The sequence below is a fragment of the Mastacembelus armatus genome, chromosome 16 (genome assembly GCF_900324485.2).
Source record: "Mastacembelus armatus chromosome 16, fMasArm1.2, whole genome shotgun sequence".
Taxonomy (NCBI): domain Eukaryota; kingdom Metazoa; phylum Chordata; class Actinopteri; order Synbranchiformes; family Mastacembelidae; genus Mastacembelus; species Mastacembelus armatus.
In genome coordinates, this window is record NC_046648.1 from 17,410,719 (window position 1) to 17,428,572 (window position 17,854).

The 17,854-nt window shown below is 41.4% G+C and overlaps 1 protein-coding gene across 1 annotated transcript; it reads left to right on the plus strand.

Moving 5' to 3' along the window:
- Nucleotides 1–218: 218 nt before the first annotated feature.
- On the plus strand, nt 219–16,983 carry clstn3 (calsyntenin 3). The gene is made up of 19 exons (XM_026317455.1): nt 219–466; nt 1,344–1,410; nt 3,683–3,805; nt 5,378–5,588; nt 5,758–5,966; nt 7,059–7,208; nt 7,434–7,619; nt 7,704–7,991; nt 8,469–8,581; nt 9,363–9,522; nt 10,231–10,290; nt 10,427–10,575; nt 12,019–12,167; nt 14,124–14,350; nt 14,477–14,638; nt 14,992–15,137; nt 15,326–15,461; nt 16,294–16,478; nt 16,567–16,983. The coding sequence occupies exons 2-19, from the start codon at nt 1,344–1,346 to the stop codon at nt 16,714–16,716; spliced, it is 2,871 nt and encodes a 956-aa protein (XP_026173240.1). The 5' UTR covers nt 219–466; the 3' UTR covers nt 16,717–16,983.
- Nucleotides 16,984–17,854: the final 871 nt, after the last annotated feature.

The window sequence follows — 17,854 nt, forward strand, 5'->3', positions numbered from 1 at the left end:
TGCTGTGTCGGTGTCTGAGTCACTCTCAATGTGCATTTAACAGCAAAAAACAGCCAGAGCAGCAGTCTGGTCCAGGGCTGGTGGGGGCCGGAGAGAGAGAGAGATATGAGAGGGAGAAGGACGCAGTGTGGGCGGGTTAAGAAACGCCGAGAGGGAGGGGACGCCAGCGTAATAGTCCCAGCGTTTTTTCTCCCTCTTCTCTCCTCCGTACAGCCGAAAAAACCAGGACATCCATCGGTCTGTTAATCCCACTCACCTCTCATCATCGACTCTGTCGTCAGGCTGAAATACACCCTGTCATTTTCGTGGGCTCCTCTCGGAAGAGTGACTGTGTGCGTCTTTCTCCACCTGGAGGGTTGGTTTGGTTTCAGCCTGCGGGAGATTGCCGAGAAGCAGGGGCGTGAGAGGCGGATGCTGCGAGCGTAGAGGCTGGGTACCAACCAGGAGCATCACCGCACTCACCACGGTAACGTCAAAACGGCAGGTTTCTGCTTCAGCTAGTCTTCATTTCTGCGACATTGCCTCTTCTGGCTCTAGTGTAATGTCTGTGTGGCTATAGTCAGCCATGTAACCCAAGCTCTTAATGTGTGTCAATACCAGCTTGTCATGTAAATCGGCTGATTATTGTCGCATAGCATGTTTCTCTGGTCCTGGATATATGTGAAGCCCTGAACAACCTGTAAACAGATGAACTCTCATGTTATAGCCCATTATTCCTCATTTGATCTTTATCTTCTTCATGGTTTCTTGCCTATGAAGGACTGCAGCACTGTAAAAAAAAAAATAAATAAAAAAATTGGTGCTTATTATTTCAGTGAGAACCAAAAACCCCAAAGGATTCATTTTTCAGTTGTGGCTTCTGCCACAAGACAGCAGTTGGATTTTTCTAGCTACCTAACAAACCACAATTAAAGCATGCACAGCCACATGCAAAACCTCTTCTGCCGACACACACACACGCTGAAGACCTGATATGTTCATGCTCCATGGGCTGTTCTAGACTCACCAACTACGAGCTTGTCAGTCTGATGTTGAGGAAGGCCAGAATACAGCATTGTAGCGAACCAATTATTGGTTCATTGATGCTGATTCAACATGCGGCTCCAAATTTAGCTCCTTCTGGGGTCTCTTAGGTTCAGAAGTTTTAGATTTTGTTGTGACAATCGCAGCAATGTAAACCCTTCTGTGCACCATCTGATAGGCCTGATCTCTGTGTGTCTCTCTGTCTTGTTACTGTACCTGTCTCTTCCAGTGCTGATCAGCTGTTGATGCATGTACTTTATCCCCCCCCCTTTCCTCACCCCACCCCTCTACCCCCTCTACCTGTTCTTTTCCTCCCCCAGATGGACAGAATGAATTTTCTCTCCTTCCTCCTCCTTTGCTTGACTTCGGTTGCCAATGGCAACAAAGGTCAGTTCCTTATCCTTTTCACTGTTAACTGCATTTAAGTGTTGATATGATGGTTTATATTGCCATGGGAGCACGCAGAGCTGTCAAGGTTTTCAGACAGGATCATGGCCGTTTTGTCCTGAAATGCTCCTGTTTATTTTTATTGCTTTGTCATACGTGTCATAGAGAGACACAGCATTAGTTTCAATCATTACATAAACAGTGCATTTGAGCCTGCATACATACATGTTTAAACATTTTGTGTTTCTTCTTCTTCATGGTCCAAGCATGCATGTGCCTGTTTCGTCAGTGCTGAGACTCTGAGATGATAAATCTGTTTCCCTGTCTATAGCAGGTTTATCATCCTGGAAAAGCATGACCCTGATTCAACATCATTGTTCCAATGATTATCATGCTGGGGGAAGGTGAATGAAACAGACAGCGTGGAGGGAGAATGTCAGGGAAGGAGGCAAAGGAGAGCGATGCAGGGGAGATGAGGAAACTGAGGGGGGGGGGGTGTTAGGAGAGACAGAGGAGAAGGAGATGTGACATGAGAGGACGTGGCCGAAAAGACGCAGGATGATAAGGAGGAAGGAGGTGGAGAGAGAGGTGGGACGTTAGATCAGGTGATGAGGGAAAATGGAAAAGTGTGAGATACCAGAGTGTTTGCATTAATATATGTGTACGGGAGGGATGGGTGAGAGTTGTGGAGTGACAGACATAGGAGGCTTGCCAGGGGAGACAGCGAGAGAGAGGGGGCTGGAACGGGATGCCTCTCAATCTGTAATCCTGGATGTAATCCACAGGACTGATGCTCAGATTAATGCTATAGAGCAGAGCAGAAGAGGGAGGGAGAAGATCAGCTGCAGGGACAGAGGCCAGGAGATAAATGACCAAAAAAGAGACATGGCACAGGATTTTGGAAACAGAGGAGACAGTGTCAGGCTGGACATTAAGAGGAGATGGTGAATATCTTTGATCAGGACTGGGTTTTGAACTTCAGTCCTTTTTTGATATTGATCAAAATGTCTTTGAAGTATATAGCATCAGAAACTGTGGTATGGAAATTGGTATGCAAAGTTCATCTTCAATCAAGATTTTTTTTTTCTATTAAAGTAAAAGTGGCTAGAGCTGCAACTAACAGTATTTTCATTATTGAATAATCTATTTGCAAGAAAATGGTGAAAGATGCCTGTCACAGTTTTCTAAAGCCCAGTTAATCCGAGTTAATTCATGAAATCAGCTTTTTTTTTTTTTTGTTCAACAAATAGAACAAGCCTAAAGATATTCAGTTTATTATTTCAGTTATTTGATGTTTGCCACATTTGCTTTAATCAGTTATCAAAATAATTGCCAATTGTTTTTCTGTTGATTGTCTAAAAGTAAATTATTTTAGTATAAAAATGTTCCATTACAAGTAAATGCACTCAACTTTTTAGAAGTAGCAGTAGAAATAGCAGCAACATTTGCTTAGTGCAGGTATCCAATCAGCTCTATCATCAAAAAACTTAAAAGGATGGCCAGCGCAGTCTTTGAAGAAACTGCAGCATTTTCCCTGTTGACTCTACTCTTACAGATGAGAAGGCAGAATTAGTTCCAGTCAGATTTTCTGGAAAATTCACTGTGAAGACAACAAAGCAATTGCTAAGCACAAGTGTTGTGCCTCTGTCTGATTTCACTCTGTAGCTACAGCGTTAAGAGATTGAGGACAACAGAGGGGGAAAGCACTCCAGCTTTTGTTTCTGCTCTTTGCTGGAGTGTAAAATCATCATCCTTCTGGCTCATTAACTTGGCCTTTGATCATTCAACACAGAACATTCAGCACAGGGATGAATAATTAATTTGCAATTAAAGGTTAAATTCACAGTCAACTTCAGACATTTGATTCTCTGACTCTGTTGTTTTGGAGTGCATTATTGTGCAGCCTCTGTGGCAGGCCAGTTTGACTGACTGATACGAACAGTATACTTCCCTGTGTGTGTGATAAGGTGAAATCTGCCTGGCTTTAATTATACTGTCAAGTTGGAAGGTGTGCAAAGTGGTGCTTGTCATGCATGGCAGAAGGTGGTCTATAAGGAGAAAGGAAGAAAGGCAGGAAATCTGCGAGGGTGTGAATGTGATTCAATTGTGTCTTTGTGGTCACACACATGCATATATGTTGTGTATTATTCCACTCATGCACACTCTCACCATGTCCTTGCCCATAATGGAGTGTTAAAAATAGACATGTTGGTGCCTTCTAATTGCCCCATTTAACCCAAAGCCTCTTTGGTCTCCTCTCTGTGCCATTCAGCCAATAAGCACAAGCCATGGATCGAGACAGAGTACCAGGGGATTGTCATGGAGAACGACAACACCGTGCTGCTCAATCCTCCACTATTTGCCCTGGACAAAGATGCTCCACTTCACTATGCTGGTAACAACAACAGCAATAAACAGCATGGAACACTATAGGAAGAGTGAACTGGCAGAAAACACTCTCAAATGTTGAAATTCATCCTTAGGTGTGCTTGAAAATCCACAGAATCAGACAGGTATACTATAGGAAGACAGGTAAAGAAGATCAAAAAGAAGATCAAAAACTTCCCAGCCAAACTGAAAATGATCTAAATATGATTTTTGAAGACAGGGTGACGTTGCAGCTGTGTGACCAATTTGTGGGTGAAATGTTCTCTAGTAAAAATGATGCTGATGATTACACAGACGTTTGGAGCCGTTGCCAGCCATATTTCCCAACAGAATCTCAGTAATAAAGTCGGTGTATTCGGTCACAGAGTCCACTATTTTTAGACCATCATAGTGTAATTCAACCCCTCATTGCAGGAGCAGTCAGCATCGCTCTGCCGCTGCAGCCTGATGAAATAAGGTTATCATGTTTGCACTCAGAGTCCTGGAAATAACCATGTTCAGTCAAATTATAACTGATCTCCTAGAATTACTCAGGGGCTCCATGAAATTTATTGGGCTCGTGTCAAGAAGGAAAAGAAAATTAGCTGTTTGAGCACGACTCTTCCCTACCTTTGAATTATGTCAGGCAGGGAAGCTCAACCACTATTCTAAGGGTTTTATTTCAAGTATCAGCTGAAATCCATTTTATTCTGTTTCTATAATGATTGTGTTAGTAAGATTAAGTGCCACTTAAAGGAATCTCCAGATACCTGTCTGCATTTCTGATATAAGGCTGGTTGATATGAACTCAAATCTACTAAGTTTCACAATTAATTTGTTTAATATTCATTATTTCGGACTTATTTATCCTGATATAGAAGGTAATACATTGAGAGACTGTGGATATTTGAACTGGATTGTGAGCTGATTGAGTGGCCAAATTTCAGCTTATATCTCATTGGTTGCTATACAATTACATTAATGACTGTAAATTGTTATTTGTATAGCAATTTTCAAAACAAAAGATAAAACGTGTTTCACAGAAAAAACAGGGAAAAATGTGACAGGGCACAGAAGCGCTCTATTGCACAAAGTTTAGGTTCATCTAAAAATGAGTTTTTAAGTAAAGAAACACTAAAGTAAAGAAATGAATTATATCTATACAAGAATGTGCTGGAGGTGCAATGGAGTTTCTATTTTTTTTTAATCAGTGAAACTTAATACAAAAATCAATTCTTAAATCTACTTGAGGCTAATATGAAGCGGGCTATAATGAGGGCTAGGGGAATACAATTTCTTCTCATAAACAGCTGGCTGCAGCATTTTGTGTAGTTTAAGATGTGAGTGGCTTTTGCTAGTCAGGCAGGTGAAAGTGAGAGATTCAGTGATCAAAAACAAAAGGCAGAAAGATTTAAATAAAACAAATATTGAAGAAATATAATGATGATAAAAAACAAAATACAGGCTAGTCATATGGTATTCAAAGGATGTATTTATTGAAAATTACAATATTAATTTATAGTGTTTATAATTAGCTGATTTAAGTTTATTACCCAGACCTATTATGATAGGATGAGGAAATTCTCCCTGCGTCTTCCAGGTGAAATCTGTGGCTTCCGGGTTCATAATGGCCCTTCAGGTTCAGGTTCAGTCCAATTCGAAGCAGTGGTTCTGGATCGCTCCACGGGTGAGGGTCTTGTCCGATCCAAGGAGCCGCTGGACTGTGAGAGCCAGCGGGAGCACAGCTTCACCATCCAGGCCTACGACTGTGGAGAGGGACCTGATGGAGTCAACAGCAAGAAATCCCACAAGTTAGTCCAACCTCTCCTCTTCCTCTTAAATGAAATAGATGTTTCATCTTATTAACAGTAATTACAGTGACTGAGGTTTCCTAAGCCTATTCAGCTATTTTGCTTCATATTGTTCCAATAATTTCTTTCTCTCTGCTGGTGGTTTGCTCCCAACTCCTCCTCCCCTCAGGGCCACTGTGCACGTCCGTGTGAACGACGTCAATGAGTTCTCCCCTGTGTTTGTTGAGCGTCGTTATGAGGCTTCAGTCCCAGAAGGGCGTCTATTTGACCGAATCGTGCGAGTAGAGGCTCTTGATGCCGACTGCTCCCCGCAGTACAGCCAGATTTGCTTCTATGACATCATCACTCCAAATGTGCCCTTTGCTATTGACAATGATGGTGAGAAACATTTCATCTTGTAGTTGTAAATCAAAGCTGTTGGACTCACAGACCTGTTAATATTTGTCATTCACAGCAAGAGAAATACAAGACTCCTGCTAGTCGCCATATTATTTTACCTCTTCGCTGTCTGCACTCACTGTTCTGCATGGCCTTGACAATAATAACTAAATTCAATATTCAGTTGACTGTTCAACTCTAAAACTCCGGATGAATACTTGAAAAAACACATACCAGTCATCGATGAGATATTGATGTCTGTATAGTAACAGAGTGAGAGGATTGCAGGTGCTTAATTCCTGCCACAGGTAGAAATCAAGAGATGTTAAAATAGATTTTGCGTGGGTGGACTATTGTTCTGTGTCTGAATAAACACTGCAGCAGCTGTTTGGTTTAATATAGCTTTTTTTTTTTTTTTTTTTTTTTTGTTCCAGGCTGCTTGTAAATTCCCCAAATTCTGAAGTGAACGTTACAAATTGCTGTTGTATTCATTGACCGGTTGGTGAAAGATCAATCGTAGCCATTTTGTAATGTGACACAGCAGCTGAGGCGGCCCCTGTTTTAGTATGACTGCAGAAATGTCTTGGACTTTTGCAGAGGTTTTGCAGATGATGAGTGGTTCCTTTCTTTTTTGGGTCAGCCTGGTACTGCAGCACAGAGATCTTTTGTTCTAACCTTGTTCAGATGCAGTCGACCTGTCACCGTATATTTACTTTGTCTTTTCTATTACTCGCAATGTCTCTTTCATCCCTCTTTCTCCTCTCACCATGTCACAGCATCTTCTTTCTCACCTATTGTCAGCACACTGTGGCACACTGACAGCCTATCACTACCTTTATTTCTAAAATCCTGAAAATCCTTCAGTTCTTGTGCTGTTTCTTTTTGTTTTCCCTGAATGTAGTGCACTAAACAGGACAGTAGCCATGAAAATGTGTATGTGCAATAATAAAAGCTTTATCAATAGGTGCTCAGCTTTCAATTACGCAAGCATGTTGCTGATGACTAATTCTTCTATTTCGGTTCCCCCTTTTTTTCTTTTTTCTTTGTTTCATTTTTCCTTGTCCTCTCTGTATCTTTGTCTCTGTCGTCAAGGTAACATTAAGAACACAGAGCCACTGGATTCAAAGCGTCAGCGTGTTCACACCTTCTGGGTCACCGCCTTCGACTGTGGAAAGAATCGTGCTCAAGCTGATGCCCAGGTTGTTGTCACGGTCAAGCCGTCCTGCAAACCCGGATGGATCGGTAATCAGTGTCACATAATTCTCCATTTTTGTCCCGAAGACCCTCCTTGGATAAGTTTTACAAAGCTTTAGAAATATGTTTTAGTCCTTTTTTTGGTTGAAACGATCGCTTTGATTTGTGCAAGCTGTATGTTATTTGTTTTATCTCATTAAACTTGCATATATTTTAGTCCAAATATTACATTACAGGCGTCAGGTTTCAGCTACCTAATTATGTTTTTTTTAGGATGGACCAAACGTGTAGAATACACACCTGGGTCTGGTAGCATCCCCCTGTTCCCCAGCTTGCATTTGGAGACCTGTGAGGAGACCGTGTGGAACATCCAGGCCACCGTAGAGCTCCAGACCGGCCACATCGGGAAGGGCTGTGACAGAGACAGCTACTCTGACAGATCAGTTCGCCGACTCTGTGGTGTGTTCTGGATTAAACCTAAAACATGACTAATCAGAGAGCACAAGCCTTTCGTTTAATCCTCTTGTTTTTTGCCTTCATCAGGTGCAGTCAGGGGAGAAGTAGACCTCCTCCCACCTCCAAGTCCTGCAGCCAACTGGACTGCAACTCTGCCCACTCTCCCTTCTTCTGATTCTTCCCTGGTCTTCTCCTTCAATGGATCCAACCATGTGGCTGTGGTGCCTGATTCGGTTGTTTCGACATTATCAGGCGACCACTTCACCCTCCAGCTGTGGATGCGAAGGGGTGGTTCCAGCATCCAGCCTGCGACTACTCAGACCAGAGGAAATCGCAAGGAGGAGGAGACAATTGTGTGCAGCACTGTCAAGAACGGTGCGTTATATCACAGGGTCATGGTTTCAACAGGATTTATAGTCATTTTTAGTGTTTTCAAATATGTGGATGCTATATTGGGCAATCTTGGTAAGTAAAGCTTAAAAAATGTTGCATCGTCTTCAAATAACCCACTGAAGATTACTCATTCAAATCCCTAGAGCTGCACGGAAAATCAAGCCTGTAAAAAAAAAAAAAAAAAAGAAAGAAAAGCTAAACCATGGCTATCAAGGTGCTCTTGAAAGAAACACTTAACACTGAGCTGCTCGACTTAGGCAGGACAGTGGAGCGCAGAGCAGTAAAATGCTCTAATTATACCAGGCAGAATATTCCCCCTATTGCTGAAAAAGTGCAATGAAATTTATGAAACAGCTCAATGCACATTTTTATTCCTTACTTTTGTTATTCTCTGAAGTTTTGACAGGACGGCACTGACCCAGTAATTATTTTCCATTTCTCTCCTCTCCTGCTCTGCAGATGACACCTTCTCCCACTACTCCCTCTCTGTCCACGGCTGCCGCCTCTCTCTCTTCTACTGGCCCGACGTCTCAGCCGCACGGCCCGTCAAGTTCTTGTGGAAACTGGAGCAGGTATTGAGGGAATGGCAGGGCTTAGTTTTGATGTTTCCACTTACTCAGGTTCATCTGTGTTTGTACCTTGAATATAAACTGAACTGGTAGAAAACAAACATATGGTCTATTTAAAAACACATTTTCTAATAATTGATATAGTATGTAAAAAAAACAACAAAAAAAAAACAATGTATATCACAAGATGCATTGAAAAGGAATTTCTACAAGCCTAAAATCAGACAGGACACTGAACTGTATATGTGTTGCATCATAATACATGATATTTTGAATCTTGATCATGGGGGAAACTTGATGTATGTGAGTATTTGCCCTTTGGTGTTGGGGTTAAGGGGGCAAGAGGGTTTGTTTTGACTGAAGCCATTGGTCCTAGACAGACTGAACCAGCATGGATTAAAGGATGCTGAGCTGATACTGAGAAGATTTGTCAAATCCTTTTGTCTGAATCACAATGTCTTATTACCCGCTCCCTCTGCCTAATTCTCTGATTCTCTTCCTTCTGTTTTAACCATATCTATAGAAAGAAGGCTAAAGTAAATGTGTACCAGTGATGGAAAGTAACTAAATACACTTACTCAGTAATTTGCCAAACCTGCTCTTTAACTGATATTTTAAGTACATTTTACTTATTGTATTATTATTGTACTTCTACCTAAGTAGGACTATTAATGCAAGACATTTACTTATAACAAAGTATTTTTACGTTGTTGTATTAATACTTTACATCAGTAATATATCCACTACTTATTTTAACATTGATATTTGACTGTCTGTCCAACAGGTGTGTGACAGTGAGTGGCATCATCTTTCACTCAGCGTACAGTTCCCCTCAGTGACCCTATACGTGGATGGCGTGACCTTTGACCCCGCCCTGATCCATGACAACGGAGCCATCCCCAACCCAGCTCCACGCCAGAGGATGTTTATTGGTGCCTGCTGGGGTAAGACGCTGAGGTCTATGCTCAGTGAATCCACAGCTGACATACATTTTATTCCAGCTTAATAATGTATTCTGACAGAAATGAATGCAGGCAGAGAGTGAGGAATCTTTTGCATAAACACTATGAACAGCAATTCTGGATTTTTATTCCTCGTTTGCATTCCCCCATCACTGAAATTTCATTTAAATCACACATCACCGAAGGTAGCAGGCTAAAGAAATTCTTCTGGGACATTTCACACCATTCAGTCCCTCCATTCAGTCTCTTACAATTTGGTTGATGCGTTTTGTCTGAGTGCTAATAATATAACTGACTTATCACTTATTCCGGACAGCAGAACAACACAAGGGGCCAGACAGCTATCAACCACTTTACACCTGAACTGCTGAGAAACTCTGGATGCCAATTAGCAGTGAAATACACACATGCACACACACACTCACACATTTGCTGTCTCTCATCCACAGTGGAAGTCGCTCTGCTGCCTGCATGGCAACAGCTGCTGCTAGATAATGAGGAGATGGTGTATTCTGAAATATCGTCTGCAGCATTTTCTCTCGCATTTCTCACTCCTGCCTGCATGTGTTAGTTTTTTAAAATTCTTTATGTCAGTCACTGGCACCGACAGCCTTCCTGTTTTCACAAGTGTCTTACTCTCTGTTTTCACCTTCTCTATTCCCTTTTGCACCTCTCTGATTTTCCCTGCAGAGCCTGAAGAGAAGCAGAAGGAGATATTAAACAACACCATCCCAGAGGGTAAAGACTCAGGTGACCTCCTTGTTTTCATTCTATTGTCTGCATTAGATTGTGCAATCTGCTCTGTCTTTGTTTTATTTATGTGCACATTAGAATATTTAGGGGTTGATAATGAATGTGCTGACACTGTGTTGTCTCTGGTCTTTAGTGAAGTATGTGGGTGGTTACCACGGCCTTTTGTCGGGAGTGACGGTGCGTCCTGGCAGCGTGGAGCCCCACAGCGTGGTGGAGTGTCTGTACGCTTGCAGAGAGGGGTTGGACTTCGGAGACCTGGAGACTCTGGGATCTGGCATGAAGGTAACACCTCAGAGAGCTGCATTATACCATAAGACAGAGAGAAAGGACACACAAATGAAATACATTTTAGACATATCTAATTGATTTTTTTTTTTTGTTGTTCCCATTTGTAAATTTGCAGCCTCTAAAGTTCTTATTTAAAACACAGCAGTTCTCTAGTAGACCATATTTTATGGTTGCCTTATATACACACCACTGTTCAGTCATGTGATAGTGACCTGCCTTCCTCTTTCTGTGCACATTTATTTCTGATGTTATACTTGGTGTTTATGGGTTGTAGACAATGGTGGAAAGTAACTAAGTAGTTTGTCAAATACTGCACTTTGAGAAACTCATTTTATTTTATATATCTTTTCTACTAATTCTACTAATTTCTGATTAGTGCATTAATAATTAGAAGAATAAATTAATATACTTTTCTGTTTTGAAATGCGGAATTCTGCATAAGGATAATTTTAATTTTTTACTCTTTAAGTATGTTTTGGTGCAAATTTTACTTCAGTAAATTTTGAATGCAGGACTTTTTGTCTACTTATTTCTACACACTCAGGTCTCACACTGAACATTTGAGGAGTTACATCTAACCTTAGTTCTAATTCTCTGAGCAATCTTCTCAAAGCGGCCTGGTTCATGGAATTTGAAGCTCCTGCGAGGACGCTGAGCCGCTGTAATAGACACACGTTGGTCGAAGTAGGATGTGGATTCCAAATCTTCCCCGGGCTTCTCTTTCAGCTGCTGACGGAACTGTTCCCTCTTTACTGCTCGAATGTTAGCTGAGCACAAGACAAAAATGAATTGATGAACACCAAAATACAAAAAAACAAAACAAAAAAACAAAACAGGATTTTGTGTCTGTGTGTAGGGATTGAACCACTTTATGCACACCTTTCAGAGTGGGCATGCGATGTGTGAGTTCAACCTCTTTGCCACTTGCATCCACAGTTCTTCCTTTCTCATCCAGAATAAGAGGCGTTGGCTTGTTCACCTCTTTCACTTCTACTTTCCTACAAAAGAAAGACAGAAATTAGTGTATTTTTACACTATGAAAGGAACAAATACAAATAACCTCCATGTTTTCATCTTTTACATCAGTCAAAAATCAGAGAACGTCTTACACAACCCTGTCGTAGATTAGTTGCAAATGCACTTTTATTGTTGTTGTTCTAACCTCCTCTAGTGGTGGCTTGAGTGACTAGATGTTTGTGTGTGTGTGTGTTTGTGTGTTTTTAAGGCACTTAAAAAGGAAATGCATTTCTTAATAATCTTATTTCTTTACTTTGATGTCTCTTGAAAAGACCATAAACCTGTACTGAGTTACATTTAAGAAGACCAAACCCTTTTCTGTACTCCATCTATAAAATGACCAGTTTTGTCTTGAGTCCTGGTAGCACAACGTAAAATAATATGACCATAAATTTTAAAGTTTGACTTTTGACCTTGCAGGTGCACGTGAACCCCAGTCAGTCAGTATTAGTGCTGGAGGGAGATGACATTGAGAGCTTTAACCGAGCCGTGCAGCAGGTCACTTACAGAAACTCTCTACGCTTCGCCACCCCCGGAGTCCGTCCCCTCAAACTTACCACCTCACTCAGGTACAAAAACACTCACACATGTGCACAAGTGGATAAGAGCAGTTTTTACAATTCTACACAGATATCGACGACCATATACATGTAGATAAAATCAAACATAGAAGAGGTAGTGTTACAGATTTGCCATCCAACTGAGACAATACAATCACAGATTTTAAAACATTTCAGCCTTGATGGAATATAAGAGCCAGGCTGAGTGACGCAATATTTGAGTGTGAAATATTAAATTAAGTTAAATGTAAACAGCACAAATGACACAGCAGACACTCAGTCAGATGAAGTGTTACTCTCTGGTCTTTGCTGCTGCTCACTCCTTTGACATTGACCTGATCAAACATGGACCTTGCTTCGGCTGTGATAAGGACTGGTGTGGCACGAAAGAAATGATTATATAGAGACTATGTCAAAGCAAGAAATAACAAACAATATCTCATCTTCTTGTACAGTCATCAACCACATAACTTTTGCTTCGCCACAGTCAAATTCATTTTGTCTGGTTTAAAATAACTAAAGTTGTTGAAGGATTAAATTTTTTAAAAAAAACTGTTTTGTTGTTTTTATTATAGAGCCATTTATACCTGATGTAATTCACCTCCATTTATAAACCTATTCACATTAACATGTTTTTTTTCTACAATTTAACATGTGTCATTCAGATTCTCTGCTTTATCTTATGCTGTAGGATTAAATACAAATTATATGTTTTAATTTTTCATTTTGATTTTGTGCTTCTGCTGCTTCTGCACAGTCCCTGAAAATGATCCCACACTGGTTCACTGCTCATCACACTGAATCACCTAACTGTGAAATAAAAAGCACACAAACTGGATCAGTGGTCAGCCATGCTTAACAACTGTAAACTCGCTCTCTGGCTCTCGGCAGTCACTTTTAGTGGATGAAATATTAATTCACCTTGGGATGTACAGTTCAGCACATATACTGTGAAGTATATTGTGCATTTGAACTAGCAGTGTGCCAACAAATCAAATGTCATCAGACACTTGGCCTGTGCAGATATTTTTCTTACTGTCTTAGCGGACTGTTGTTTTTCTTCTTAAGATTAAAATGACTAGCAGGCCACACCTCAGTGCGGGTGTTTTTTTTCTTTCCCCAATCGACTGTTTTAAAGAGCTCAGTGATTCAAGGTCATGGACAGATTTTTTTTTTTTCTTAAAGTGTACCAGAGTTTTGTTTTTTTTTTTCTTCAGTGTTTTTTATTGCGTGTGTGAAGATTAGACTGATTTGAGGCCAGGAGTTACCCAGATGGCTGAGCAGCAGGCCCTTCTGGAGAGGCCGATAAAAGCAGCTGTTCACTCTGATAGTGGAACTATAACACACACACACACACACACAGTGTTTAATCCCCTTTCAAATATGATGCTGAGTTATAGTGCAGATGAGTGTGTAAGCAGCCTGTCATCAATCTGATTTGCTCGTCCTTTTTGGCAGGAAAATTAAATTGATAACAGCAGAGGTACTGTGATATGATATTTGCTATTTTCTGCGTCACAACAGACCACTCCTGGTGGAATTATGGAACTGGACTGGGAAAACATTCCACTGGATTTAAACCTTTTTCATTATGCCAACATCCCTCAGTGCCAGTGTTACTAATTTGAGATGGTCCACAGCCATGCAAGGGGTACCTTGGCTTAAATTTCAAGTGACAATGAGGATGTTTATTTTGTCTGACAGTGTTACAGAAGTGCAATGCTGAACTGGTGTAACAGTAAAGTGGTTGTAATTCACCCTGAGAGGGGCATTAATGTGTGTACTAGCTCCCACGGCAATCAATCCATGGTAGTTGGAAAAATGCGAACACTGCTATCTTTAGAGCCATACCATTTGTGTGGATAAAAATAAGCAAAATTTCAAATAGCTGCTTTATTTAACCACTGATATTCTTTCTATTTCTTTTCATCTCTCGTTCTCTTTTGACACACACTTCTATGCCAGATGTTTCAACGAGGAGAGCTGCCTGTCCCTCAAACAGCTGGAAGGCTACCTGGTGGTTCTCCAGCCCGATGCCCCTCAGATCTCTCTCTCTGGGGTCGGCCCTCATCTGGCTCGTCCCGCCCCCGAGTTTGAAGGTCCCCGTGGAGTTCCCCTTTTCCCTGAGCTCCGGATCGTCTGTTCACTGTCTCACGCTGTCAACACGGCTGCACAGGGGATGGAGGGTGGAGGTGAGTCAGACATGAAGTAGATTTAACACCATCATCGTACCTGGTTAAGGAAATGAAGAGAAGAGGTGATCTGAGGTCTGCAAATGATGTTATCATTTGTCTCCTGCCATTGTCACTGCTCTGTAGCTCTGATGTCCGACGCTGTGGCTCACACGCTGGACGGCTGTGAGGTGCAGCCACTGGGAGAAGAGTTAAACTCAGAGAGGGAAGAGCTTCTGGTGGACATGGATGTCGTGCGAGAGAGGGGGCTGGAAATCATCAATACTACTGCTTATATTGCCATCACAGGTACCGCAGGGCATTAACACTTAACATGCTTTGACATTGTTTTTACCACGTCTATTTTTTAAATAACGATCTTCGTCAAGCGTGTCCTGGCCAAGATGAGCATCAGTAATGAGTTAAGGATAAACAACATAAAACAGACATGTTAGAAAATATGCATTCAGAATTCTGATATTATCTGTGTCTCAGCCTATTAACAATAGATTCACAATGGCCTTAAAAGTCATCCACTTTCAACTGTCACTAAAATGCTGCCTACTGCTTTTTCTCCTTCTCCTTTACTCTGCAGTCAATGTCTAATTATTGACTCTGCTTGTGTTTTGTTCTGGCCTGTCTTTGTTTGGCACACTCTCTAGGTGCTGAATCTATATCCGTGTATGAGGACGTCCTTCGCTCAGTCCGCTATCGACTCGCCAAAGGCTCAGCCCGCTTTGAGAGACGGTTCCGCCTGTCCTGCTCTGAGATGAATGGCAGATACACCAGCAATGAGTTGACTCTGGAGGTGAGGGGAAACGTCACTGATTATACCTTCATCCAGATGTGAGCCTGGAAGTTCATTCTTGACCTTTAGAAATAGTGCATGTACAAAGATAGAAAATGAGACCTCGGATTATTTGATTTGTTAAGAGGTGGAAATGCAGAGCAAGTGAAGATATTTTTTTTCTTCTTCACTGTTTTTCATCCATGTAGGTGAACTTCCTCCACTCTCTGGACAGTCTGTACCACCCGTCCCATCTGCTCGCCTCCCAGCAGCAGTTTCTTCATCCATCCCATCATGCTGGGGAGCTGAGTGGACACACTCTGCCAAATCCACACCGCAATTCAGGTGACATTTCACTTTCATCAGCTTTTTCTGTCCTGTATACTTTTTAAATTTTGTTTATATTGAACCTTTTATAAGTAAGATTTTACAGTGCACTTGGCAAAAAAAAAAAAAATGCAAACACAGTATAAAATTGATAGATAAACATTTTTAATAAAAATAATAAAGACTAAATTAAGACTTCACCAGATCACTACTGCTGGCATGACTATGCAGAGCTATTGCAGTAATCACAGAACAGAGAAACAGTTTGTGCACAGTGAAACCAGAAATTGTGTAATGATCTTTTACACCCATCCTGTTTTAGCTGTGGAATAACTCCAAAATGATACTATTATGAGGTTGAAGTGCCCACACAGTCTAACACCCTAGATTTGAAGTCTCCCTTAAGGAGATTTTTAATTTGAGAGTTTTAAATTTGGATAACTCGTACTTTAATCGCCAGAGTCGAAAAAAGCTTTGAGCAGTCTTAATTAACAAGTAGGCAGTCAGTGATCAGGTCAGTTTAACCCTAAAGCAGAGACCAAAAAAAAGACATTAGAGAATTTGCCTGATTATTACAGTATAAAATTTGGGAATCATTTTACAAAAATGTTACTTTCTTTCCTGTCTATATCAGACAGCCCCAATGCCACAGAAATATAGTTTTATCCAACACTGGAGCTCTTTGGGACTAAGCTACATCAGGTCTTGGCAGTTCAGGCAGTACAGTTGTCTGTGGGGGGTACAGACAATAAGAAAATATAGAATAGCACCAGATTTATCATTTGAACTATCATGGTCTCTGATTATATGGTGATTTAGCTGTTTTTGTTTGTTTGTTTGTTTTTTACAGTGGTGCCAGGAGCAGCCACCATCATCATTATGGTGTGCGTAGGTTTTCTGGTCGTCATGGTGATCCTGGGTGTTTTCCGAATTCGCTCCATACATCGCCGTGGTGAGGGTGCCAGGGGTGGGGCTAAGGAGGGCAGCAGCCAATGGGATGACTCTGCCCTCACCATCATTGTAAACCCAATGGAGGTAAAATCCAAATCAGTAATTGGTCTAGACTGATGTGATCGCAATACATGATCACGCCTGTTTGTTCACACATTGGTCATTTCCACAGACCTATGAGTCTCGCATGGGCATCACTGCTGATACCGAGGGGGAGGGGGAGGAGGACGAAGAGGTAGCAGAGTCACCTGACGACGCGAGTGACGACCAGCGAATCATCATTAAGAAGGAGGGGAGAGATGGCAACGCCCGTCGTTATTGAACCATATGTATCTCTGCACCGTTCTCATGGAAACCACACACTGGCGCTCACCAGTCACACACTCCAACACTTTTAATATCAACAACAGCTGACAACACTAGTATAAGGAATGTATGCTTACAGACACTACGCACAACACAGTCACTGTAATATTGTTGACACTCAATGCCATATGTGACCTATAGCCAACTACGGGCAGTTGTTCTCTACCTAAATGTTCAATGGCACAATGTATACAGTTAATGTAATTTAACCGCCTGAGCAAACCCCACCAAAATCGTAAGTGGTGCACCAGTTCTAAATCACACGGTGGTCATGTTTCTGTATAGTGTAATACTGGTTGAATGAGAAATCTTTGTTTGTTTTTTTTTGTTTTTTTTTTTTAAAAGATTGTATTCTATCTTTTATTATCGAACACAGAATGAAATTTTACAAAACTGGAAAAATCCACAACCTGCAGCCTTGATCTGAAGGCAAAGACACAAGCCTTGATCACAAAATGTCTCTGCACTCCCCTATTAGACTGACACGAGAAGTCTGTGCACAAGCGCTTTTCTCCCTCTTTGCATCCTCTCTCGACACATTCCTCGACCACCGTTCACAGAGTGAAGACAGTGAGGTCAGACATTACGGTCACCTTCCAACTTATTCATAAAAAGTGTAAAATACTTGCAGTTTTTTGTGTTGTGACTACTTTAGTGCTTCAGCTCACAACTATATTTCATGTGAGGGTGATGATTTGAGGACTATGACCTGTACACCTCATCCTTTATATAAGGTGGTACTTCTGTAGTACTCTCAACAGTACAGAGTAAAAAACTCTAGGTGTTGAGTCCAGTGCTACAACACTGTGGTTTCTGATTCAAACTGAAGTCTTTGTAAAGTTTCAGCTCGCGCCACTTAATGACACACCACCACCACCACCACCGGTACAATAAAACTGGTACAACCTGACCTCTGATCCCTTTCCCAGTGACCACTGGAATGTCTCTAAATGACTCACTGCACTGTTTCACTCACTGCTCTTACAATAACTGCAACACACACGTGCAGACACACACAAAACCACACTCTATAATCTAACCCCTGCTGTTTCCAGAATGTCCGCTCAGCTTGGGCAGTTTTGATTGTATCGATT